The 25,200-nt window shown below is 43.7% G+C and overlaps 2 protein-coding genes across 3 annotated transcripts in view; one reads left to right on the top strand and one right to left on the bottom strand.

Moving 5' to 3' along the window:
- The window catches only part of LMF2 (lipase maturation factor 2), a 50,357-nt gene extending 31,006 nt beyond the window's left edge, over positions 1 to 19,351 (bottom strand). Inside the window, exons 1-2 of the mRNA XM_060776338.2 lie at positions 19,199 to 19,351; positions 2,183 to 2,436 (exon numbers count right to left, since the gene is read on the bottom strand). Coding sequence (XP_060632321.2) covers positions 2,183 to 2,436; positions 19,199 to 19,301 — 357 coding nt within the window. The 5' untranslated portion in view covers positions 19,302 to 19,351. The remainder of the gene's footprint in view (positions 1 to 2,182; positions 2,437 to 19,198) is intronic.
- A 1,438-nt stretch (positions 19,352 to 20,789) lies between these two features.
- Positions 20,790 to 25,200, top strand: part of NCAPH2 (non-SMC condensin II complex subunit H2) — a 35,880-nt gene continuing 31,469 nt past the window's right edge. The window contains exons 1-2 of one of the 2 annotated variants that reach the window (XM_060776340.2): positions 20,790 to 20,958; positions 23,237 to 23,433. In XM_060776340.2, coding sequence (XP_060632323.2) covers positions 23,317 to 23,433 — 117 coding nt within the window. In that variant the 5' untranslated portion in view covers positions 20,790 to 20,958; positions 23,237 to 23,316. The other variant, XM_067469399.1, reaches the window with a different exon arrangement.

Below are 25,200 nucleotides of genomic sequence, written 5' to 3'. Positions count from 1 at the left end.
GAAGGCCAATGTAGAGGGCGTTACAGTAGTCAAGCCTTGAGATGACCGTCGCCTGGATCACCGTAGCCAGGTCGTTCCTAGATAGGAAGGGAGCCAGTCACCTAGCCTGACGTAGATGGAAAAACAGCAGAGACCTGGGCCTCCATTGTGAACAGCAGAGGGTCCAATAAGACACCAAGGCTTTTGATAGAAGGTGACGGACGTAGTGTCTCTCCATCCAGGGTAGGCTGCTGGATCTCCCTCCCACCCGGCCGGCCCAGCCAAAGGATCCCCGTCTTCGCTGGGTTCACCCTCAACCTGCTGGCACACAACCATCCAGTAACGGCCTCAAGGCACTGATGGAAATTTTCGGGTACGGAGTCCAGCCGGCCCTCCATCCTCAGAATGAGCTGAGTGTCATCAGTGTACTGGTGGCACTCAAGCCCAAAGCTCCGCACCAGTCGAGCAAGCGGTCGCATATAGATGTTAAATAACAGAGGAGAGAGAATAGCTCCCTGCGGGACCCCGCAAGTTAGCGGATACCTCTCGGAAACCATCCCTCCCCTCACCACACGCTGCCCCCGATTCTGGAGGAAGGAGGACACCCATTTAAGGGGTATCCCCCTCACCCCAGTCATGGCTAGGCAGTGGGTCAATAGATTGTGGTCGACCGTATCAAATGCTTCTGTGAGGTCCAATAATACAAGCAGCGCTTGATCCATCTGGCAGCGGAGCTGATCTGTGATGGCAACTAGCACAGTCTCCATCCCGTGCCCACTATGGAAGCCGGACTGGAAGGGATCGAGTCTGGCTGTGTCATTAAGGAATTGCTGCAACTGTTCCGCTGCTGCCCTCTCAACCACTTGAACAGAGTTTGAATTCAGATCTGCATTAAGGTCAATGTTGCTCTTTCACCATAACCTGGATGTATTTATTACAATACTTACGGCCTTCTCTATAGGTAAAGATTGCAGGGATGCATGCAATAAAAACTAAAACATAATTTTAAAAAATCACCTTAAAAATCGTAAAAGATAATTTCCAGGTGACACATACTATAGAAGCACCTGGAGGATCTAGCAAATTCCTAAGGAAACCGTTTTCACAGGTATGTGGTTGCTGTATATTCCTTTAACTTCAGCCTAACACAACTGCACTGGATGCAAGCAAGCTCTCAAATTACCCAAAGGTAATTCTTTCTATTTCGGGGGAATTCAAATCCTTCTTTGGAAGGTGAAAATTGGACAGGTGGACCCTTCCAAAGCATGCCCATCTGTACGCATGCCTTACTTTGCAACAGATTAACCGACATTAATTTATCAACATTACTAACCAAACACTGACTAGGGCTGCATCTTTACTATACAATTAATGCAGTTTGACACCACTTTAACTGCCATGGATCAAGGCTGCAGAATTCTGGGTGCACTGGTAGAGTTTTGCAACTGCTTGTGCAAAATCACATTGGACCCTCCAGGTGTTTTGGATTTCAACTGTTAGGAATTGTGGGAGTTGAAGTCCTGGAGAGCCAGAGTTTGCCCCATACCTGATGGGCCAGACTTTAGCAAAGCTGGTAAATCACCAGCAATGAGAAGATCTACCAAACGAAAGGTTGCCAGTTCGAAGCCCCAGGTTTGCGTGAGCTCCTGACTGTCAGCCCTGCTTACTGTTGACCTGAGCAGTTCAAAAACAGCTTGAGCTGTAAGTAGAGAAATTAGGTACCCCTAAAACAAGCAGGGCAGGTATTTTACGACACCATAAAAAGAAAAAGATCAGAAAATGCCCGGAGACCAAAAGGAAGGAAGAAGTCCTGATGGGTCTTTGTTATAGAGGATGGAGCGACAGCACCCCCTGTGGTTGGATTTGAGCACAACCTCCATGGTGCCAAAAAGCTGGACGTTGACACAACATACCTCCTTTCTGTTCTGTCAGTCTCTGTCCTGTCTATCCAAAATGGCAATTAATGTTTGTCTTGTATGTGTACTGTGATCAGCACCGAGTCCCCTTGGGAAGATATGGTGGAATATAAATGTTATTATATTATTATCTAAGCCCTCCTGACAGATGGGCATCCAGCCTCTGATTAAAATTTATTTATTTTTATTTATTTATTTCGGCTATTTTTACCTCGCCCTTCTCAACCCCCTAAAAACCTCAAGAGAAGGGGTTTGCAACAGATTCTTGCATGCAACACAGCTCATACCTGGTAGAGGGAGAAGTAGAGGGCCCAGAGCGCCAGGAAGACCAGGCTGTCACGCAGGGGTTCCAGGATCAGGGCCCCGAAGGAGAGGAGGGTCCCCAGGAGGCAGAGCAGCTCCATGCCTTGCTCCACGTCCAGCCCCACGTGAGGCGCAAGCCACAGGAGGGTGGGCGCATCCCGCACCTGCTCCCAAAAGCTCTTGCCAGTGAATCGGAGCATCTTCCGGGCAGGAAGGATCCCATCTTTGCCATACAGACCTGGAAAGAGAAGAGAGATGCAGTGGTCAGAGAGGAATGCCTGTCTTCAGGGGAAGAGGCCTCATCACCTCAGAACAAAAACACTGTCCCATCACTCAGGTGGGATTCATGCTGTGCTGCATCAATAGGAGGATAATGTCTAGCTCAGGCATGAGCAAACTTCAGCCCTCCAGGTGTTTTGGACTTCAACTCCCACAATTCCTAACAGCCGGTCGGTTGTTAGGAATGGTGGGAGTTGAAGTCCAAAACACCTGGAGGACCAAAGGTTGCCTATACCTGGAGATAGAAGGAAGTAATAGTCACACTGGATTCTGTGTCAGATCTCACCTGGAATATGACTGTGTCCAGGTCTGGGTATCAACATTCAGTGACTATTGAACACATTAAAATTTGGATCTCGTTTCCACTTCGTCATGTATATCACAGTTTCTTAAACCTTTAGCTCAGTGTTGGTGTCATGAAAAATTTGGCAACCATAAAAGGTTTCTAAATGCCATTCATTTACACAAATCTGCTAGCAACAACATGCAGCGTTTCTACTGGACTCTGCAGAAAATGCTTAAACTGTACTCCACAAATAGGAAAACCAGCCTGTTTAGCAAGCCTTGGAAATGCTAATACGTTATCAGTAAATGTTTGTAAATGTTTGTTTTGTATACCTATTTTATATACTTATATACCTAAAAATGTCTTGAGCAGAAAGGGCTCCAACACTTTTCTGTTGGAAAAGTGTCACCTGCATGACCTCGGAATAGAAGGCGTGCTTATCAAATGTGCAAATGGGACCCAAATGGGACACCTTGAGGAGAGAATCAAGATTCCAAATGACCTTATCAAAGTACAGAGCTGCGCCAAGACTAACAAAATTGATTTCAACAGGTAGAAATGTACTATATTATTTGTCTTACAGCAGAGCAGGAACACCTCTGACCTTAAACACCACACCAGCTTGCTAAAATAAGCAAGAAGTTTATTGTAGAATATATGTAGGGAAAGCTATAAAAAAACCAGCAAAACAATAAAAGTCCAAAATCTAAGATAGTCCATAAGCTTCAAAGGGAAGCAAGATCCAGGAGTACATAGAAATGCATGAAGCAAGTCACTTGAAACCATGAAACAAAACAGCAGGAAAATCCCATAGGCAAAACTTAAGCTTGGCAAAAACTTGGTACATGAAACTCAGAGCCCTTGAAAGCAAAACCGTGATAACGTAACAACATTGACTCGACTGAGGCAATTGTCTTCCATAAATCATAAATCTTTTCCAGAACCCAAAACTGAAAGGAAAGCATTCTTCTTGACTTTCCTACCAGATAAGTTTGTCTTTCTGATCGCCTCAGTCTCTGAAAGTTCTACCTGTTTACTAAAACTTTGCTTTCTGTCCAAAGTTTCACTATCCTCTCCCTCATTAACTCCTGCACCTGGCAAATAAATCTCAGCATCATTTTCAGACAGTTGTTCTGAAAAAAGCAGTGAAAGGTCACTCCCAGGAATGTGGCCTTGCTCAGGCCTCTCTTCTGAACTTAACTCAGGGCTGAACAAACCCTGAAGCCCAGGCCAATCATGAGGAACACCATCTCCATTCCCATCATGAATATCAACATTCACATAATTCACAACATGGACATAATTCCCATCATGAACATCAACATTAACATCACACACAATCACAGGCTGGCATGCAATAATAATAATAATAATAATAATAGCAATAATAGGCAACTTCTCAAAGCACAGCAGACAAAGAGTCAGTACAAGAAAACTGCACTCCAAACCAGAGCTGACAGCTGGCACAACAAAGCCTTACATGGGCAGTTCCTTGAGAAGATTGAAGGAAAAGTTGACAAGGAGAAGACCTGGTGATGGCTCACAAATGGATCCCTGAAGAAGGAGACAGAAGAAAGCCTGATTCTTGCAGCCCAGGTGCAAGCCATCAGAACCAATGCCATTAAGGCCAGGATTGAAAAATCAGCGGATGACCCAAAATGCAGACTGTGCAAGGAAGCTATTGAAACCATGGACCATCTCCTCAGATGTTACAAGAAAATCGCACAGACGGACTACAAACAGAGGCACAACTCTGTGGCCCAGATGACTCACTGGAACTTATGTCACGAGGACCACCTGTCAGCAGTAAAGAAATGGTGGGATCATAAACCCACAAAGGTCATGCATGGAAAACGAACATGCAAAAATACTGTGGGACTTTTGAATCCAGACTGACAAAGTTTTGGAACACAATTCCCCAGACATCACAACTGTGGAAAAGAAAAAAGTCTGGATTATTGATGTTGTCATACCGGGTAACAGTCGCATTGAGGAAACACAAAAGGAAAAATTCAGCTTCTATCAAGACCTCGAAATCGAACTGCAAAGGCTCTGGCATCAACCAGTCCAGGTGGTCCCAGTGGTCATTGGCATACTGGGTGTCATGCCAAAAGATCTCAGCCGGCATTTGGAAACAATAAACATCGAGAAAGTCTCAATCTGTCAACTGCAAAAGGCCACCTGACTTGGATCTGCGCGTATCATTCAAAAATACATCACACAATCCTAGATGCTTGAGAAGTGTTTGACTTGTGATTTTGTGAGACGAAATCCAGCATAGAGATCTCGTTTGCTGTGACATACTGTGCTTCAGTAAAATAATAGAATTAATCATAATAATCCCATTTTTTCTCAAAACGACTGACATTAAAAACATTACAATGCAATTTAAAATATACAAATATACAATATTAAAACAGTATTAAACATCATTAGTTATAAAAAAAATTCAGATTAAATCCATAAAAGCATATATGAATACTACACTTAGGCATTAAAAATGAAATGTCTAGATATAGGACACTGGCTTGGAAACATTGGAGTCTTAGCAGACCACAAGCTAAACATGTCAACAGTGTGATGGAGGAGATAAAAAAGCCAATGAGATTCTAAGCTGTATCCAGACAAAAATAGTGTCGAAACTGAGGGAGGTCATAGTCCCAACTCTTTTCTGCTTTGGTCAGACCTCACCTGGAATAATAACCCTGTGTCCAGTATTCTGGCCAAAGCAATTCAAGAAGATAGACACGATGGAAGGTGTCCAGAGAAACTTAACCAGAATGGGCAAAGGTGTAAAAACTATTATTATTAATATCTGAAACACAACAAGATGAGTCCACAGCAGACAATCCGCTGGCTGTTGTATTGGATCACACGTTGGACACTTCCCAAGTGTCTAGGACTGTGTGATGTATTGGCAATAATGTGTGCAGATTCCAGTAAGATGGCCTTTTGCAGCTGGCAGATGGTAATCTCGCCAGTGCCGATTGTGTTTAAGTGCAGGCCAAGGTCTTTAGGCACTGCACCCAGTGTGCCTATCACCACTGGGACCACCTATTACTACTACTACTACTACTACTACTATTATCATTATTAGTAGTAATAGCCCACTTTATCTTTCCAAAGGGGACACAAACGGGAAACCCAACAACTCATGTATACTTGTACCCAAATTACTAAAGACCTTGTAAAATTTTAACTCCCAGCATTCCCTAGCATTGGCCCATGGGAGTTAATGTGGTGCCAAACTGCATTAACTTTACAGTGTATACACACCCTATTGCAGACACACCAACTGTTCATCTCTGCCAAGGTTTTTCAAGCATAACATTCAAGGCAGTTGTGTTGAAGGTAATCTATTTGTATATATGGATGACTCATCTGTACAAAAGCTCTTTTCCCACATTTATAATTGAACACGAGGTGTTCATTCCTTCAACACAGGCTCCGTCCACAAACACAAGCCACAGCTCTGTACAAAAGCTGCATTTCTCACACGTAACGTTCAGTCTGGTACACTGCAGCTCAGACAAATCCTCTGTGCCTTTGGAAGGTTATAAACAAGCAACAGAATGTGCAGTCGGCCCTCCGTATCCACAGACTGAACCAATCGCAGCTCAAAATTATTTGGAAATCAAAACATCCCAAAACTGAATCTTGATTTTATGGGACTTCAGAGATTCTTAGACCCTCCATCACAAGGGTGTATCAACACTGCGAAAGGAAGGAAGGTTGATTGACTCTACTTGAACTGTCTTGGCTCAATTATGCTTATTTATATGGCTATGGGATCCTGTACGCTTCTACTCATGGGGCAAAGCAACAATTTCGAAGTTCAACAGTGACAAATGCAAGATACTCCACTTTGGCAGAAAAAATGAAATGCAAAGATACAGAATGGGGGACGCCTGGCTCGAGAGCAGTACGTGTGAAAAAGATCTTGGAGTTCTCGTGGACAACAAGTTAAACATGAGCCAGGAATGTGATGTGGCGGCAAAAAAAGCCAATGGGATTTTGGCCTGCATCAAGAGGAGCATAGTGTCTAGATCTAAGGAAGTAATGCTACCCCTCTATTCTGCTTTGGTTAGACCACATCTGGAATATTGTGTCCAATTCTGGGCACCACAATTCAAGAGAGATATTGACAAGCTGGAATGTGTCCAGAGGAGGGTGACTAAAATGATCAAGGGTCTGGAGAACAAGCCCTATGAGGAGCGGCTTAGGGAACTGGGCATGTTTAGCCTGAAGAAGAGAAGGCTGAGAGGAGATATGATAGCCATGGATAAATATATGAGAGGAAGCCACAGGGAGGAGGAGGGAGCAAGCTTGTTTTCTGCTTCCTTGGAGACTAGGACGCGGAACAATGGCTTCAAACTACAAGAGAGGAGATTCCATCTGAACATGAGGAAGAACTGACTGTGAGAGCCGTTCAGCAGTGGAACTCTCTGCCCCGGAGTGTGGTGGAGGCGCCTTCTTTGGAAGCTTTTAAGCAGAGGCTGGATGGCCATTTGTCAGGGGTGATTTGAATGCAATATTCCTGCTTCTTGGCAGAATGGGGTTGGACTGGATGGCCCAGGAGGTCTCTTCCAACTCTTTGATTCTATGATTCTGCAAATTTTGCTCTTGGCCGCTCTGCTCTCAAAATCAAAAGTCAGCAAAGGAGGGAATAATCTTGAGCCCTGGTTTGGGCATTCAACCATGGGACCACATGCCAAAATGTTAATCGGTGCCAACACTCTGGAATGAGGAACATCCTCCGACTTAACTGGGCCACATTTTAAAGCTTGCAGCATAGAGCACGGGGAGGGAGAAAAACCAACTTCCTTTTATCTTGGATCATTCATTCATTCAATTATTGAAATGTTTATGACTCACCCAGCAAGGCAGCTTGCAAGACAATGAAATGCCCTCTACGCTGTCTGGAAGGGGGGTTCTTGCGCCTACCTTCTACATCTTTGAATTAATGCATTTTGGTTTTGTTATTTTTAATTTGTATATTTATTTTAAACTAGCCGTCCCCTGCCACGCATTGCTGTGGCCCACATGGGGGTTCTGTGTAGGAAGTTTGGCCCAATTCTATCGTTGGTGGGATTCAGAATGCTCTGTGATTGCAGGTGAACTATAAATCCCAGCAACTACAACTCCCGAATGTCAAGATTCTATTTCCCCCCAAACTCCACCAGTGTTCACATTTGAACATATTGAGTATTCATGTAGAGTTTGGTCCAGATCCATCACTGTTTGAGTCCACAGTTCTCTCTGGATGTAGGTGAACTACAACTCCGAAACCAAAGGACACTCAAAAATTACAACAGCAAAACAACAGAGAGTAAACAATCAGGCACATCAAATCACTCTCAACAAAATATTCCCCCCAGGCACTTCCAAGCCATTAAATGCTAATCAAGGTGGTCAGTTGAAACATTCACACCTAGCTCCAGCGGACAAGAGTCCTTTGTCCCACCCTGGTCATTCCACAGATATATAAACCCCTTTTCCTACTTCCAACAGACCTCACTATCTCTGAGGATGCTTGCCATAGATGCAGGTGAAACGTCAGGAGAAAATGCCTCTAGGCCGGAAAAACCCACAACAACCCAAAGGACACTGCCCACCAAACCTTTCCAGTATTTTCTGTTGGTCGTGGGAGAACTGTGTGCCAAGTTTGGTTCAATTCCATCATTGGTGGGGTTCAGAATGCTCTTTGATTGTAGGTGAACTATAAACCCCAGCAACTACAACTCCCGAATGACAAAATCAATTTTTTTTAGTGAAGGACATACATTGGGTTGTTAGGTGTCTTGTGTCCAAATTTGGTGTCAATTCCCCCAGTGGTTTTTGAGTTCTATGAATCCCACAAACGAACATGACATTTTTATTTATATAGATGTCTTTCAGTGTTTTAGTTTGCATGGTGTCATATTTATGGTCAGCCACCTTGAGTGCGGAAAGAAGGGATAAAAATGAAGTAAGTAAATAAATAATAGGTTGTAATCCCAAGAGACAGCTGAAATAATAATAATAATAATAATAATAATAATAATCTTTATTTAATACCCCGCCACCATCTCCCCAATGGGGACTCGGGGTGGCTTACATGAGGCCAAGCCCAAAAGCATATTACAATAAAATAGAAACCAAAACACAACAACAACACAGTGAAATACATGAAACATGTGAATGCAATAAACAATATAGAATGCAAAACAAAATCATTCACAATCACAGTGACAATGAGCAGGTCGCATGTGCAAGATAAAATGCTAAAATCTCAGGGTGAGATAGGAATGGAGCAGATTGTTTGTGAGGGAGAAACATATAAAGGAACAGGGTCGTAAAAACAGGCCTTCATACAAGCGGGGAAAATATACTCTGGGAACAAAACGTTGAGGGGGAGCAACTGTGTATAGTTGTATGGCTACTCTCCAAAAGTGTAACGGAAAAGCTAGGTTTTGAGATTGATGAGAAGCAACTGGAAAAGCTGGCATGATACAAGAATTTAAAGATCGAATTGCAAAGACCTGTCAAGGGGGTCCCAGTTGGAATCAGCACACTGGGTGCAGCGCCTAAAGACCTTGGCCTGCACTTGAAAACAATTGGCACTGACGAAACTAACATGTCAGCTGCAAAGGGTCACCCTACTCGGATCTGCATGCATTATTCAGTGATACATCACACAATCCTAGACTGTCAAATGTGTGATTGAATACAAAAGCCAGCATAGTGATTTTGTTTGCTGTGTATTACTGTATTTTCCAACATATAAGAAGACTGGGCATATAAGACCCCCAATTTTTCCAGTTAAAATATAGTGTTTGGGATATACCTGCCGTATAAGACTACCCCTCTTCCAATGCACACCAAATAAAATTTTTAAAAGCATCAGATTTGATTTCAATATTTCCTATTGCTGTCCCTCCTTCTCTGCCTCTCAGATCTCGCACATGCGCACCTGCACCACTTCACTGCAGTCTTCAGGAGAGAGATCTGAGAGGCAGAGGAGGAGGGACGGTAATAGGATACAAGGGCGGGCCAGACAGGTAAAAGAGGTGTGTTTTTCTGGGCCCAGAGCCACTCTATCTCTTTTTTCCATACCCCGGGCACCCGGACCCCTGCAGCTTGCTCTGCCCTTCACTTACACCTTCCCGGTGAGGAGCCCCTTCCCCTCACCATCGGGACCGCATGAAGACCACGAATCCTGATTAATAGATTTTCTTCTACCATACTTGTACAGCGTTGCCCTTAATGCTTTCATACAGTCGCTGCATACCGCAAGGACGTGGCCACTGCCATTTTTGAGCTCCCCTCACCATATGCAGCAACCACAGATTCTCCAATCCGGATTGGATGTTTCAGCATCCGCTCTATAAGATGACACCTGGCATATAAGATGGCTCCCACATATAAGATGACCCCTGACTTTTGAGAAGATTTTCTTGGGTAAAAAAGTAGTCTTATACACCAGAAAATACGGTAATCTTGTTGTGTATATAATATAATCCTCTACGCATCCCTATTTTGGGTATCCCTTCAGGCCCTAAATTACAGCCCACCCCATTATCTGAATATGAAAGTATTAATATTTTGATACGATAATTTATACAATCGTTTTGCAACATATTTATCAGTAGTTTTGAATCATGCTGTGAACTACCTTTGGTGCACAAGCATTCATGTCTTGACAAGGTAATTTCTATAATGGTTTTCTAACCTTTTTATAAATAGCTTTGAATTATGTTGCGAGCTATCTTTGATACTACTTCAGTATTAATGTTGTGATATAATTTTTATAATGTTTCATAAATTTTTTATTAATAGCTTTGAATTGTGTTCTGAACGACCTTTCCTACCATTTGAGCATTACTGTTTGATATGGTAATTTATGTAATGATTTCTAACTTTTTTTATTAGTAGTTTCAAACTGAGAGTTGCATTTAGTACCACAGGAAAGAAATATAGAAGATACACCACACAACCCCTCGGAGGTGAGAAGGGCGGGCTAGAAATGCTATAAATAAATAATATAATATAATATAAATACGTGTGTGCAGTCGCGAAGTTACAAATATCCACCTAACAAATGATTCCTAGTTAAGAACGTGGCTGAGATAACAGGGAGTGAAATCTCCCCCTCGAAAGGAAAATCCACTCATGGAAGAGTTATTATCAGGGGGAAAAGGTGCCTCCACTGAAGCTTTATCACCAATCCTTGTGATTATCACCAGCTGATCCCCAACCCATCTAAAACACAGACATGTGCCTTTCATCTCAAGAACAGACAATCATCCCGAGCTCTGAGGATTATTACCTGGGAAGGAATCCCACGGGAGCATTGCAGCACACCCAAATACCTGGGAGTCACTCTGGACCGTGCTCTTACCTACAAGAAGCACTGCCTGAACATCAAGCAAAAAGTGGGTGCTAGAAACAATATCATACGAAAGCTGACTGGCACAACCTGGGGATCACAACCAGACACAGTGAAGACATCTGCCCTTGCGCTGTGCTACTCTGCTGCTGAGTATGCATGCCCAGTGTGGAACACATCTCACCACACTAAAACAGTGGATGTGGCTCTTAATGAGACATGCCGCATTATCACGGGGTGTCTGCGCCCTACACCACTGGAGACATTACACTGTCTAGCTAGTATCGCACCACCTGACATCCGCCGGGAAGTAGCAGCCAATAGTGAAAGGACCAAGGCAGAGTCATCTCCAGCTCATCCCCTGTTTGGGTATCAGCCAGCACGTCAACGACTTAAATCCATACATAGTTTTCTAAGATCTACAGAGACACTCGCTGGAACACCTCAGCAAGCGAGAGTCCAAAAGTGGCAGGCTCAAACCCAGAACCTCAACCAATGGCTGATACCAAATGAGAGACTCCCCCTGGGCACACAGAGGACTGGGCAAATTGGAAGGCACTGAACAGACTGCGCTCTGGCACCACGAGATGCAGAGCTAAGCTTAGGAAATGGGGCCACAAAGTGGAGTCCACAACATGCGAGTGGGGAGAAGAGCCAATCACTGACCACCTGCTGCAATGCAACCTGAGCCCTGCCACATGCACCATGGAGGACCTTCTTGCAGCAACACCAGAGGCACTCCAAGGGGCCAGATACTGGTCAAAGGACATTGAATCAACTACCAAACTCACACATTTTGTATTTTCTCTGTTTGTTTGCTTTGTTCTGTTAGAAATGTAATATAATTGACTGGCTGCCCTGACACGAGAAATAAATAACTAATCCTTGTTTCCACAACAAGCCATATTTTCCAAAATCCAATTCTCACAGGGACAGCAAGTAAGGAGGAATCTTCTGAACAGGGTCACAAACAGCAAAGGAAACACCACATAAGTGTTCAACCTTTCCTATACAACCCAAAGCTAATAAATGTCTATATTTGGCTGGAGTTACACTTCAAAAATATACATATTCCAAACTAATTCAGGTTAAGAACAATCCTACAAGAACCTCTCTTGTTCATAACTTGGAGACTGCTTGTATACTATTATCTATACCGTCTCTTTGCACAGAGGTTTGAAAAACACATTTCTCCAAAAAGCAGAAGTAGACTTCCTGCCACGTCCCTGGCTCCTACCCAATTGTTTTTTTCCCCCTTTCTTTTAGAAGAATCATTTTAGGATGTGCTTGCAATCCCCCAAAATCATCCTTCAAAAGATTCACTAGAAAATAATACATATCAATAATATTAATAAGAATATTTCATTAAAAATGATATGTATTTAATATGTATTTTATAGAAATACGTTTTAATACATATCGTTTAAAGAAATACATTTTAATATGTGTCTTTATAGCATTTTTTGCAATGTTTATGAGTTTTAATTATGCTGTAACCTGCCTTGAGCCACAAGGAGAGTCAGGAAAGAAATTATTATTATTATTATTATTATTATTATTATTATTATTATTTGTCATGCCAGGAGCGACCTGAGAATCTGCAAGTCGCTACTACTACTACTACTACTACTATTATTATTATTTACATTTTGCAACCCACCTTTTCTCACAGCTCAAGGCTTGGGCACAGCATAGCTTAAATATGTGGGTAACAAAACAAATGGCCATAAAAATATATTATTTTAAAAATACAACAAAGATTCAAACACCAATTCTAACAACATTAATTTAAATATAGTGTTCAAGTAATAATTAATTAGCTTAAAATAATAAAGTAAATTGTTAAAACATGTAGATAATAAAACAAAGGACCATATCTTATCTATTATCTATCTATAAACATAATAAAAGTGAAATATGTGTATGTGGTGAACGTGTCCGCTTACACAGACAGCCTCTGGCCTCCACAAACAGGCTATAATTAATAATAATAATAATTATTATTATTTGTACCCTGCTACCATCTCCCGAAGGACTCGGTGCGGCTTACAAGAGGCCGAGCCCAAATACAATAGTAAAAACAATAACAACAACAACAAAACAGCAACCAAAAAGCCCACGATATGGTTCAGATATGTGGATGACACCTTCACCAATTGGAGCCATGGAGAAGAAGAACTCAACAGGTTCCTGGACCATCTCAACAGCATCCACCCAAACATCCCGTTCACCATGGAAAAAGAAAAGGAAGGAAGACTGCCTTTTCTAGATGTCCTAGTCATCCGCAAACCAGATCAACAATTGGGTCACACCGTCTACAGAAAACCCACACACACAGAGAGATATCTACATAAAAACTCCAACCATCACTCAAGTCAAAAAAGAAGCCCCATTAAAGCCTTGGCAGACCGTGCAAAAAGAATCTGGGAAGCCCACCTCCTCCAAGATGGACTGAACCACCTCAACTGGGCTCTCCAGGCCAATGGAGACTCCACCTCAGACATCAGAAGAGCTGCAAGACCAAGAACAAGCCACGAGAGTAAAGATGAAGATCCACCCAGAGGAAAAGTGTTCCTGCCAGACATCAAGGGAACCACTGATCGCATAGGGAAGCTGATGAGGAAACACAACATACAAACAATCTACAAACCCACCAAGAAAATCCAACCAATGCTCCGTTCAGCAAAGGACAAGAGGGATCCTCTCACCTCTGCAGGAGTCTACCGCATACCATGCAGCTGTGGACAAGTCTACATAGGGACCCCCAAACGCAGCATTGCCCAGACACGCATCAAGGAACATGAAAGGCACTGCAGACTACTTCAACCAGAGAAGTCAGCCATAGCAGAGCACCTGATGAACCAGCCTGGACACAGCATATGATTTGAGAACACAGAAGTGCTGGACCACTCTCACAACCACCATGTCAGGCTACACAGAGAAGCCATTGAAATCCACAAGCATGTGGACAATTTCAACAGAAAGGAAGAGACCATGAAAATGAACAAAATCTGGCTACCAGTATTAAAAAAACTCTAAAATTATAACAGCTAAACAACAGAGAGGAAACAACCAGGCACAGATTAACACCTCCCAGCAACAGATTTTCCCAGACTCAGGCAGGCCTTCAAATGCTAATGAAGGTGATCAGCTAAACATTCACACCTAACTGCAGCAGGGAAGAGCTCCTTGCCCCACCCCAGCCATTCCACAGATATATAAACCCATTTTTCCTACTTCCAACAGACCTTCTCAACCTCTTAGGATGCTTGCCATAGATGCAGGTGAAACGTCAGGAGAAATGCCTCTAGAACATGGCTCTATAGCCCGAAAAAAACCCACAAGAACCTAACAACAAAATAACTCAAAAAACAAAGCAATGACATTAACAACACACAATGACGCAATTAAAATCAATAATTAAAATAATTCCAAAGGCACTCCCTCCATTGACATTCCAGGTTATAGCGAGCAACATGAACATGTAGTCCAAATGCTGCCAAGGTCCTTGCTTCCCAAAATGTAAATAATGCTTCCCAAGCACAACGGCCCACGAGCCATATAATGCTTTCCTTTGGAGACAATTTCACCCTAGATTTGACGTTTCCTCCACCACAGGCAGGCATCCCAGGGTTCCTTGTTTGGAATTTGCATGACCCCACCCACTACCTCTCCCTTAACCCTTTCCTACCTTTTCCTATGGCACACAGAGGAATTGATCAGCAACTGAACAGACTGGAGGGGTTTGGGGGACTGACTCAACAGGATGGAAGTTATAGTTCACCCTGCATCATGGCAGAGTACTGTGACCCCCCACATCCTGGGGCAACGAACCCAGCCAATGAAAGATCTGAACCAAACTTGGCACACATACACAACATGGCCAACTGTGCATACATGCCTGGTTTGGGGATGATTGACTCACGATTCTGGGAATTCTAGTTCACCCACATCATTTATGCATTTTCTAATGGAAGCATTTATAAAAACTGAAATCGAAGACTGGCTTTTTCCTAATAAATAGTGTTACTAATTAACTAAATGGTATTGCCAGACACCCCAAAACATCCCATGTTTGGGTATCAGCCAGCACGTCAACGACTTAAATCTACAAATAGTTTTCTAAGATCTACAGAGACACTCGCTGGAACACCTCAGCAAGCGAGAGTCCAAAAGTGGCAGGCTCAAACCCAGAACCTCAACCAATGGCTGATACCAATGAGAGACTCCCCCCTGGGCACACAGAGGACTGGGCGACTTGGAAGGCGCTGAACAGACTGCGCTCTGGCACCACAAGATGCAGAGCCAACCTCAAGAAATGGGGCCACAAAGTGGAATCCACGACATGCGAGTGTGGAGAGGAGCAAATGCAACCTGAGCCCTGCCACATGCACAATGGAGGACTTTCTTGCGGCAACACCAGAGGCACTCCAAGGGGCCAGATACTGGTCAAAGGACATTTAATCAACTACCAAACTCACAAATTTTGTATTTGTCTGTTTGTTTGCTTTGTTCTTTTAGAAATGTAATATAATTGACTGGTTGCCCTGACATGACAAATAAATAACCCCAAAGCAAACAAACTATGCCCTTTTCAAATAACCTCGGCACTCCTGCGTCCCCAAGCTAGTATCTCTGTATGCCTGCCTGCCTGCCTGCCTGCCTGTCTATACATACATATATAGAGATATAAACAATACAATAACGACACTAATATTAAATTTAACATCCATTAATAGCAATAATAAATGGAAGTTTATAGTTTAGAGTTTACATTATTTTGATTTTTTATTTATTTAATTTTTGTATTTGATTTTGTATTAATTTGTTTTGTTTATATTTCATCTGTATGTATTTTCTTTGATTTGTTGTAATTGTTTGGGCTTGGTCTCATGTTAGCCACCCCGAGTCTCCGTCGGGAGATGGTGGCGGGGTATAAATAAAGTTTATTATTATTATTATTATTATTATTATAAAACATAAGTTTAAAATGATACAGTAAGTGGTTGAAAACAATAAAATGTAAATTGTAAAATTAAGTTTAGATAATAAACAAGATGAACCATAGCATTAGTAATAATACATTTTGTTTATTACCCACCTCTCCTGAACACGAACATAAAAATACAACAAATTACTACATTTCACAGATAAAATCACATATAATACATATATGTAACATTATATATAATAAATATTTTATATATTATATATAATACAAATAATATTATGCTTTTCCCTAAGAAATTTGGTAATTTGTTATTTTTATCGTAAACCCTATTTTCATTTGATTATACACACACAATATTATTCACATATCTATTTGTGTGTGTGGGTATGTATGTATGTGTGCATGTGTGTGTGTGTGTGTATATATATATATATATATATATATATATATATATACACACTGTAATGTTTGTTTGTGGGATTAATATAATTCAAAAACTACTGGACAATTTGCTGCCAAAATTGGCCACAAGACACCTACTAACCCAAGGAGTGACCATCACTCAAAAAAGTTGATTTTGCCATTTGGGAGTTGTAGTTGCCAGGATTTATAGTTAATCTACAATCAAAGAGCATTCTGAACTCCACCAGTGATAAAATTGAGCCAAACATGGCTCACATGACCAACAGAAAACTAGAAGGGATTGATGGGCATTGACTTTGAGTTTGGCACAAACTTGGCACAAGCACTCAATACGCCCAAATATGAACACAGATGGAGTTTGGGGAAAACAGACCTTGACATTTGGGAGTTGTAGTCACTGGGATTCACAGTTCACCTACAACTCCACGAACGACAGAATCAGGGCAAACTTCCCACACAGAGAACAGAAAATACTTAAGGCCATCCAATCCAACTCCCTTCATCAGGGCAAGAAAACGTAATCAAAGCCCTCCTGACAGAGAGCCATCCAGCAATAGATATAGATAGATATATATGATTCACACACACACAGATAAAGTATTATAGATTTGAAAGGGACCCTTAAAGAAGGACTATGATATGTTGCATATTCCAGAGTAGGCAAACCAGACACTCTCCATATCTACACTGACAAAGAAACAGCAAGAAATTCTGTTTACCCACAAGAAGACAGACAATTACATATATTAGAAACCAACACTTTCTCATTACTTCATTTTCCAGAGCACCAGACTGGGCCACAGCAACGCATGGCAGGGGACAGCTATCACATGGAAATATATTGTATGTTATTATCATAAATACCGTATATACTTGAGTATACACCGACCCGAATATAAGCTGAGGCATCTAATTTTACCACAAAAAACTGGGAAAATGTATTGACTCGAATATAAGCCGAGGGTGGGAAATGCAGCAGCTACTAGTAAATTTCAAAATAAAAATAGATACCAATAACATTATATTAATTTAGGCATTAGTAGGTTAAATGTTTTTGAATATTTACATAAAACTGTAATTCAAGATAAGACTGTCTAACTCTGATTAAACCATTATTATTACCTTCATCAATATAAATATGCTTACTAGGCTTGGGCGGTTTCGTTCGTTAATTTCGTAATTCGTTATTAATTCGTATTTAAATTAGCTTATGATCCAATATTGAGCCATGCAGGAATAGTGTGAGGAGTAAATTAGATTCGAAACAATTGTTTCAATTTATTTCGTAATTGTTTCCTAATTTCGTAAAAATAGGGCCTTCTCGGTGGTGGTGCCACGGCTGTGGAACACCCTTCCTGTGGACATCAGGCTAGCTCCCTCCCTGTTGATATTCCGCAGGAAATTAAAGACCTGGCTGTTTAAGAAGGCATTTGAACAAGAAGTGCAATGATTGATAATTTGACCATAGGAACGGAACAATGGAAATGATATCGGATTGTGGGTTTGACGATGAGACGACATGGAATGGCTTTTGTAGTAATGTTGATGTTTTTGATTAGGAGGTTTTTGATAATGATGAATTATGGATTGTATTTGCACTATGTCTTGTATTTTGCACCTGTTTTTCTATGTTGTACACCGCAATGAGTCGCCCCTGGGCTGAGAATTGCGGTATATAAGCGCAGTAAATAAATAAATAAATAAATATTTCATAATTATTTTCGCATGTCTGGTGCAAGTTTTATAGTTGTTGTTTGTTTTATCACACCAACAATCAACAACAGAGGGAGAGGGAAACTTCAGAAGTTCCCCCTGTCCCATTTGGAGGGTTTTTTTTTAGCATATTGCGCAATCGCGTCCGCCATTCACGAATCACGAATTTTGGAATTCTTTAAAAAAAAAAAAAACGAAACGCAAGGGCCCCCTAAAAACAAAACGGGTTTAGAACCAAATTTTTCCGTGGTTACCCAAGCTTACATGTCCAATAATAATAAATAGAGTAAAATAATAATAATAATAATAGATTAAAGTAATAAATGTAATAACAACAATAATAAATAATAAATGCAATAATAATAATAATAACAACAACAAAGTAAAATAATAAATAACATTGACTCCAGTATAAGCCAGGGGAGACTTTAGTATAAGCCTAAAAAAAGGACTCTCCCAAAGAGAGGGTGCCTCCAGGCAATAGAGGCCAGGCTACCTCTATGCAGAGACCCTCACTGATTGACTTTGCAGCTTCATGGCTACTCAATGCTCATCAATATATATATATTACATACATATTATACATTTTATTATATATTTATTTTATTTATTATATATATATATATATTGTATTTAAAGTCAAATGTAATTTTACAACAAAAACACAATAAATAATTAACTTTCATAGATAAGAACATACACTATATTTTCATTATATATATATATATATATATACACACATATATCATATATTTATATATTGCTTTTATGTATGAAATTCATTCATGTATTGTATTTTTATTGCAGGCCTGGGCCAACTTGGGCCTTCCTCCAGGGGTTTTGGACTCCAACTCCCACAATTCCTAACAGCCGCTAGGCTGTTAGGAATTGTGGGAGTTGGAGTCCAAAACCCCTGGAGGAAGGCCCAAGTTGGCCCAGGCCTGGTATAGCTATATCTCTATCGATGCAGGTCTGCTCACCGGGGGCCTGGAGGTAGAGCGAGGCGAAGGCGGCGAGGAAGGCGGCGGCGAGGCCGGCCAGGAAGAGCTGCCGGGAGAGACGCTGACCCTCCGCGCCCGCCATGGCGACTCCCGTCCTTCCTTCCACACCGCTTCCCAAAAAATCCCCTCAGGCCGCGGGGGTGGGATCCCAACTCCCAGAAGAGCGCCCATTGGTCCAGCTCCACTGGGAGGGCGTGGCCTACGGAGAAGTAACCAATCGGAAACGAAGGGGCGTGGCTCCAGAAAGCTTGGGCCTTGCTTTGACAGAGGAGAGAGAGCTCAGAACGCCCGGGGGTCGCGCTGATTGGATGAATCTCCAGAAATAACGAATCAGAGAAGAGGGCGGGGACTCTACAGAGCTTTGACCCCTGATTGGCTACGTCTCGAGGGAAGGGCGGGCACGGAGGCGGTGAGCAGCACGCTCATTGGCTGAATCTCCAACTGAGGGAAGAAATAACGAATCAGAGAAGAGGGCGGGGATAATACAAAGCTTTGCCCCCTGATTGGCTATGTCTCGAAGGAGAAGGCGGGCACGGAGGCGGTGAGCAGCACGCTCATTGGCTGAATCTCCAACTGAGGGAAGAAATAACGAATTAGAGAAGGGGGCGGGGATAATACAAAGCTTTGGCCCCTGATTGGCTATGTCTCGAAGGAGAAGGCGGGCACGGAGGCTGTGAGCAGCACGCTCATTGGCTGAATCTCCAACTGAGGGAAGAAATAAGGAATTAGAGAAGGGGGCGGGGACTCTACAAAGCTTTGGCCCCTGGTTGGCTACGTCTCGAGCTCATTGGCTGAATCTCCAACTGAGGGAAGAAATAACGAATCGGAGAAGGGGGCGGGGACAATAGAAAGCTTTGGGCCCTGATTGGCTACGTCTCGAGGGAGAGGGCGGGCACAGAGGCATTGAGCAGCACGCTTATTGGTTGAATCTCCAACTGAGGGAAGAAATAACGAATCAGAGAAGAGGGCGGGGATTTTACAAAGCTTTGGCCTCTGATTGGCTACGTCTCGAGGGAGAGGGCGGGCACGGAGGCGGTGAGCAGCACGCTCATTGGCTGAATCTCCAACTGAAGGAAGAAATAACGAATGACAAACGAAGGGGCGGGGCTCCAGAAAGCTATCGCGCTGATTGGCTGAATCTCCAGTCGAGGGAAGAAATAACTAATCAGAGAAGGGGGTGGGGACTCTACAAAGCTTTGGCCTCTGATTGGCTACGTCTCGAAGGGGAGGGCTGGCATGGCGTCGGTTAGCAGCACGCTTATTGGCTGAGTCTCCAACTGAGGGAAGAAATAACAAATCAGAGAAGGGGGCGGGGACTCAAGAAGGCGTTGGCCTCGCTTTCACGGGGTAGGGCTCAGAACGCTCAAAGATGGCGCTGATTGGCTAAGAATCGCGAGAAAGGCGGCGCCGAGAGAAGAATTAACCAATGAGGGGCGGGATGGGCGGGACGAGAAAGAGTGACTGAGGAGCACCGAAGGGGGCGTGGCCTGGAAACCAAAAGGGGGCGGGGCTTGAAGCGGCAACGTTCCTCCATCATTGTAGGCGTGGCTTCGAGCTTGTGGGCGTGGCTTCAAGGTGGATACAATAGGCAGGGAAGAGGGAGGTGTCACTCTGCGTCGCGTTCCTTATACGTCACCTTTTGGGCGCCGTCGACGCTTGTGGATGGCGTCACGAGGCGCGTCGGGCGGGAAAAACGAAAAGAACCAGCCTTCTTCCGTTGAGAGGGAATGCCGAGCGAGGTAAGGCCTCTTTTCCAGCTGGAATAGCCTTGAGAAGCCTCGAAGACTGCCAGGCCCATCAGTGAGGCGAACTACAACTCCAAAACCCAGCAGCACTGTCTCCTGACGTTTCGCCTGCATCTATTGCCAGTGCTATCTTCAGAGATTCCGTTGGATTGTCTGTATCCCTGTGGAATAATGTCCTTGATGAGCATTGAGTAGCCATGAAGCTGCAAAGTCAACCAGTGAGGTCGTCTCTGCATAGAGGTAGCCTGGCTGTTGTGCCCTGGAGGCACCCTCTCTTTGGGAGGGGTTAACTGGCCCTTGATTGCTTGCTGTCTGGTGTTCTCCTGTCTCTCAATGGTGTTCCTTATTTACTGTCTTGATTCCGGCGGGGTTTTTTTTTTTTTTGAGAAACTGCAAGTCGCTTCTGGTGTGAGAGAATTGGCCGTCTGCAAGGACATTGCCCAGGGGACGATACTCTGATGTTTTGATGTTTTCATCATCCTTGTGAGAGGCTACTCTCATGTTCCCGCATGAGGAGCTGGAGCTGACGGAGGGAGCTCATCTGCCTCTCCCCGGATTCGAACCAGCAACCTGTCAGTCCTGCCGTCAAAGGGGTTTAACCCACTGCGCCACCGGGGGTTCCTGTAAATACTAGTAACCAGAGTGATTGACAACTGGTAATTACATCTCGTTACATCCCGAATAGATTACTTGAACACACTCTTCCATAAGGAAGGCTGAGCAAAGGAAGAGAGATGCTTTGGAACTCTGGTGTTGGAGGAAAGTGCTGAGAGTGCCTTGGACCGCAAGAAGATCCAACCAGTCCATCCTCCAGGAAATAAAGCCCGACTGCTCACTGGAAGGAAGGATAGTAGAGGCAAAGATGAAGTCTGGGTTGTTGTATGTTTTTTGGGCTATATGGCCATGTTCTAGAAGCATTCTCTCCTGACGTTTCGCCTGCATCTATGGCAGGCATCCTCAGAGGTTGTGAGGGTTGTAGGTTTTTTCAGGCTATATGGCCATGTTCTAGAAGCATTCTCTCCTGACGTTTCGCCTGCATCTATGACAGGCATCCTCAGAGGTTGTGAGGGTTGTAGGTTTTTCAGGCTATATGGCCATGTTCTAGAAGCATTCTCTCCTGACGTTTCGCCTGCATCTATGGCAAGCATCCTCAGAGCTTGTGAGGTCACAACCTCACAACCTCTGAGGATGCCTGCCATAGATGCAGGCGAAACGTCAGGAGAGAATGCTTCTAGAACATGGCCATATAGCCTGAAAAACCTACAACAACCCAGTGATTCCAGCCAGAAAGCCTCCAACAATACAAAGATGAAGGGCCATATCATGAGAAAACAGGAAAGCTTAGAGAAGAGAATGATGCTGGGGGAAATAGAAGGGAAAAGGAAGGGGGGCTGACCAAGGGCAAGGTGGGTGGATGGTGTACTTGAAGTGACTGGCATCACTCTGAAGCAGCCTCAGGGGGTGGTCACGGCTGATAGGGAGCTCTGCCCTGGGCTGGTCCAGGAGGGCACCAAGTGTCGGAAGAGACTGAACAAATAAACAACAACAACACTGCCTCCACGTTTTCTCCCTCTCTTTGTCAGTTATCAATCAGTCTGGTTAGCAGTATTTAAAAATCTGGTTACCGGTATTTAAAAAAACACTAGAATCAAGAAAGTAAATAAGGAACACCACTCAGAAAAAGGAGGACACCAGACTGCAAACAATCAAGGGCCAGTTAACACTTCCCAACCAAAGGGTGCCTCCAGGCAATAGAGGCCAGGCTACCTCTATACAGATATCCTCACTGATTGACTTTGCAGCTTCATGGCAACTTAATGCTCATCAAGCTTGGCAATTACAACATTCATGCTTGCTTCAACAGACAAGGGTTCTTTCTTCCACTCTGGACATTATTCCACAGGGATACAGACAGTCCACTTGCCTCATTTCCAACAGAATCTCTGAAGAGGTGAAACATCAGGAGAGAATGCTGCTGGAACATGCCTGGACAGCCTGGAAAACTCACAGCAACCCAGTGATTCCGACCATAGAAGCTTTTGACAACAAAGCAAACTTCAACCCTCCAGGTGTTTTGGACTTCAACTCCCACAATTCCTAACAGCCTATCGGCTGTTAGGAATTGTGGGAGTTGGAGTCCAAAACACCTGGAGGGAGGGCCGAAGTTTGCCCAGACCTGCTTTGGCAGCTCGTCAGAGAGATTCATGCTCTCCAGACCTTCTCCATTCTCCCGTGTTTCGATGTGCTCCTAACCTGAATGTTTACCTTTCAGGTGTAGTCCAAGCTGGAACCCTCCAAGGCCCAAATGCCTTCGTTTGATGGTGTTTGATTGCGTTTCTGGCCTGGTGGGGAATGGCCGCCATGGAAGACGCCGAGTCCCGCTTCATGCACTTCCTGCAGCCCATTCGGGACCTCACCAAGAACTGGGAGGTCGATGTGGCATCTCAGCTGGGAGAATACCTGGAGGAGGTGAGGTTCAGAACCCAAAACAAACACTGGGGGCGGCTTCATTCAACCGATCGGAAGGCATGCAAAGCTTTTACACGAGTTTCCAAGCCCACTGGTGTTTTCATTGTGATTGAATGGAAGGAAAACAAATGTGAGGTTTTTCGAGTTCCCCAAAGCCTGCAGTTTTGTATATTTCAGCCTGATGGATTCAAGCAGGTAGAAAGTTGATGCTTCTCTCTCAAAAAAGGAGGTGGAGAAACAAAAGCAGCAGAGGATGTCAAAGAAGTCTAAAACATGTCAGTCCTTCTTTTTAGGCCATCAGGTCTCTTCCCTTCAGATGGGTTCTGACTCTCTCCATTGGTGCCTCAAATTTATTTATTTTATTTATTCCGGGTACTTCTACCCCGCCCTTCTCAACCCCTGAGGGGGGACTCAGGGCGGCTTACAAAAAAGGCACAATTCGATGCCTATACAAATTACACATAATGTACAATTCCATATTTAAGACAATTATCACAGTTAAAACAATCAAAGCAATCAGTATATAACATATCATATAAAAACTATTCTCATGCTCAGCGTTTTGTTTTTCAGAGTTCCATAGTTCTATTCCATTAATCATTTCCTGACCATTGTCAAAGTCCTTTCTTTATCTGCCCAGTTGTCCGAATGCCTGGTCCCAAATCCATGTTTTCAGTTTTTTCGTAAGGAAAGGAGCGATGTTGCAGATCTAATTTCCCCGGGGAGTGAATTCCACAGGTGAGGGGCCACCACCGAGAAGGCCCTGCTCCTCGTCCCCGCCAATCTCACTTGTGATAGAGGCAGGGTCGAGAGCAGGGCCTCCACAGAAGATCTTAGACTCCGGGGTGGGACGTAGAGGGAGATCTGATCAGACTGGGCCAGAACCGTATAGGGTTTTGTAGGTCAAAACCAGCACTTTGAATTGTGCTCAGAACTGGATCGGCAGCCAGTGGAGCTGACACAACAGGGGGGTGGTGTGCTCCCTGTATGACGCTCCAGTGAGCAGCCTGGCTGCCTCCCGTTGGACTAGTTGGAGTTTCCGAACAGTCTTCAAAGGCAACCCCATGCAGAATGCGTTGCAGTAATCTAATCGGGATGTAACAAGAGCGTGGACCACCGTGGCCAACTCCGACTTCCCAAGGTACGGGCGCAGCTGGCGCACAAGTTTTAGTTGTGCAAAAGCTCTCCCGGCCACTGCGGAGACCTGGGGTTCCAGGCTCAGCGATGAGTCCAGGATCACTCCCAAGCTGCGAACCTGCGTCTTCAGGGGGAGTGTCACCCCGTCTAACACAGGCTGTAACCCTTCTGTTGATAGAGCTAACAAGGCTTTCCTTGTTAGCTCTGTGCCATCCGGTCTGTTGATAACAGCAGGGACCTGGCAGCTGTGTGGAGATTTTGGAATCCCTATTAGCCTATTAGCCTCATGGCCAAGTGTTAACTGTCAGGATGCCTGTAACAGCCCTGAGAAGTGGCTGCTCCGTTCACTATGGAAAATAATGTCAGAGTTTTTTTTAAAAAATGTATACAATAATTTAATTTGTGCATGAAGCCTTCTCGGTGGTGGCCTCTCGACTCATTCACTCCCTAAGGACATCAGACATGCCCCAACGCTGGCAGTCTTTAGGAGGAGCCTGAAAACGTGGTTGTTCAAGTGTGCCTTCCCAGAATAAGGAAAACTCTAAGCAATATGTCCTCAAATGCGCTTTAATATTGATTAGGATTGTCTGCGCGCCCTCCTCTTTCTTTCATTTACCCTACCTTATTCAT

This window comes from Anolis sagrei, chromosome 5 (genome assembly GCF_037176765.1).
Source record: "Anolis sagrei isolate rAnoSag1 chromosome 5, rAnoSag1.mat, whole genome shotgun sequence".
Lineage (NCBI taxonomy): Eukaryota > Metazoa > Chordata > Lepidosauria > Squamata > Dactyloidae > Anolis > Anolis sagrei.
Note: the sequence above shows the minus strand (reverse complement) of the source record. Positions and strands in the feature narration are given on the sequence as shown.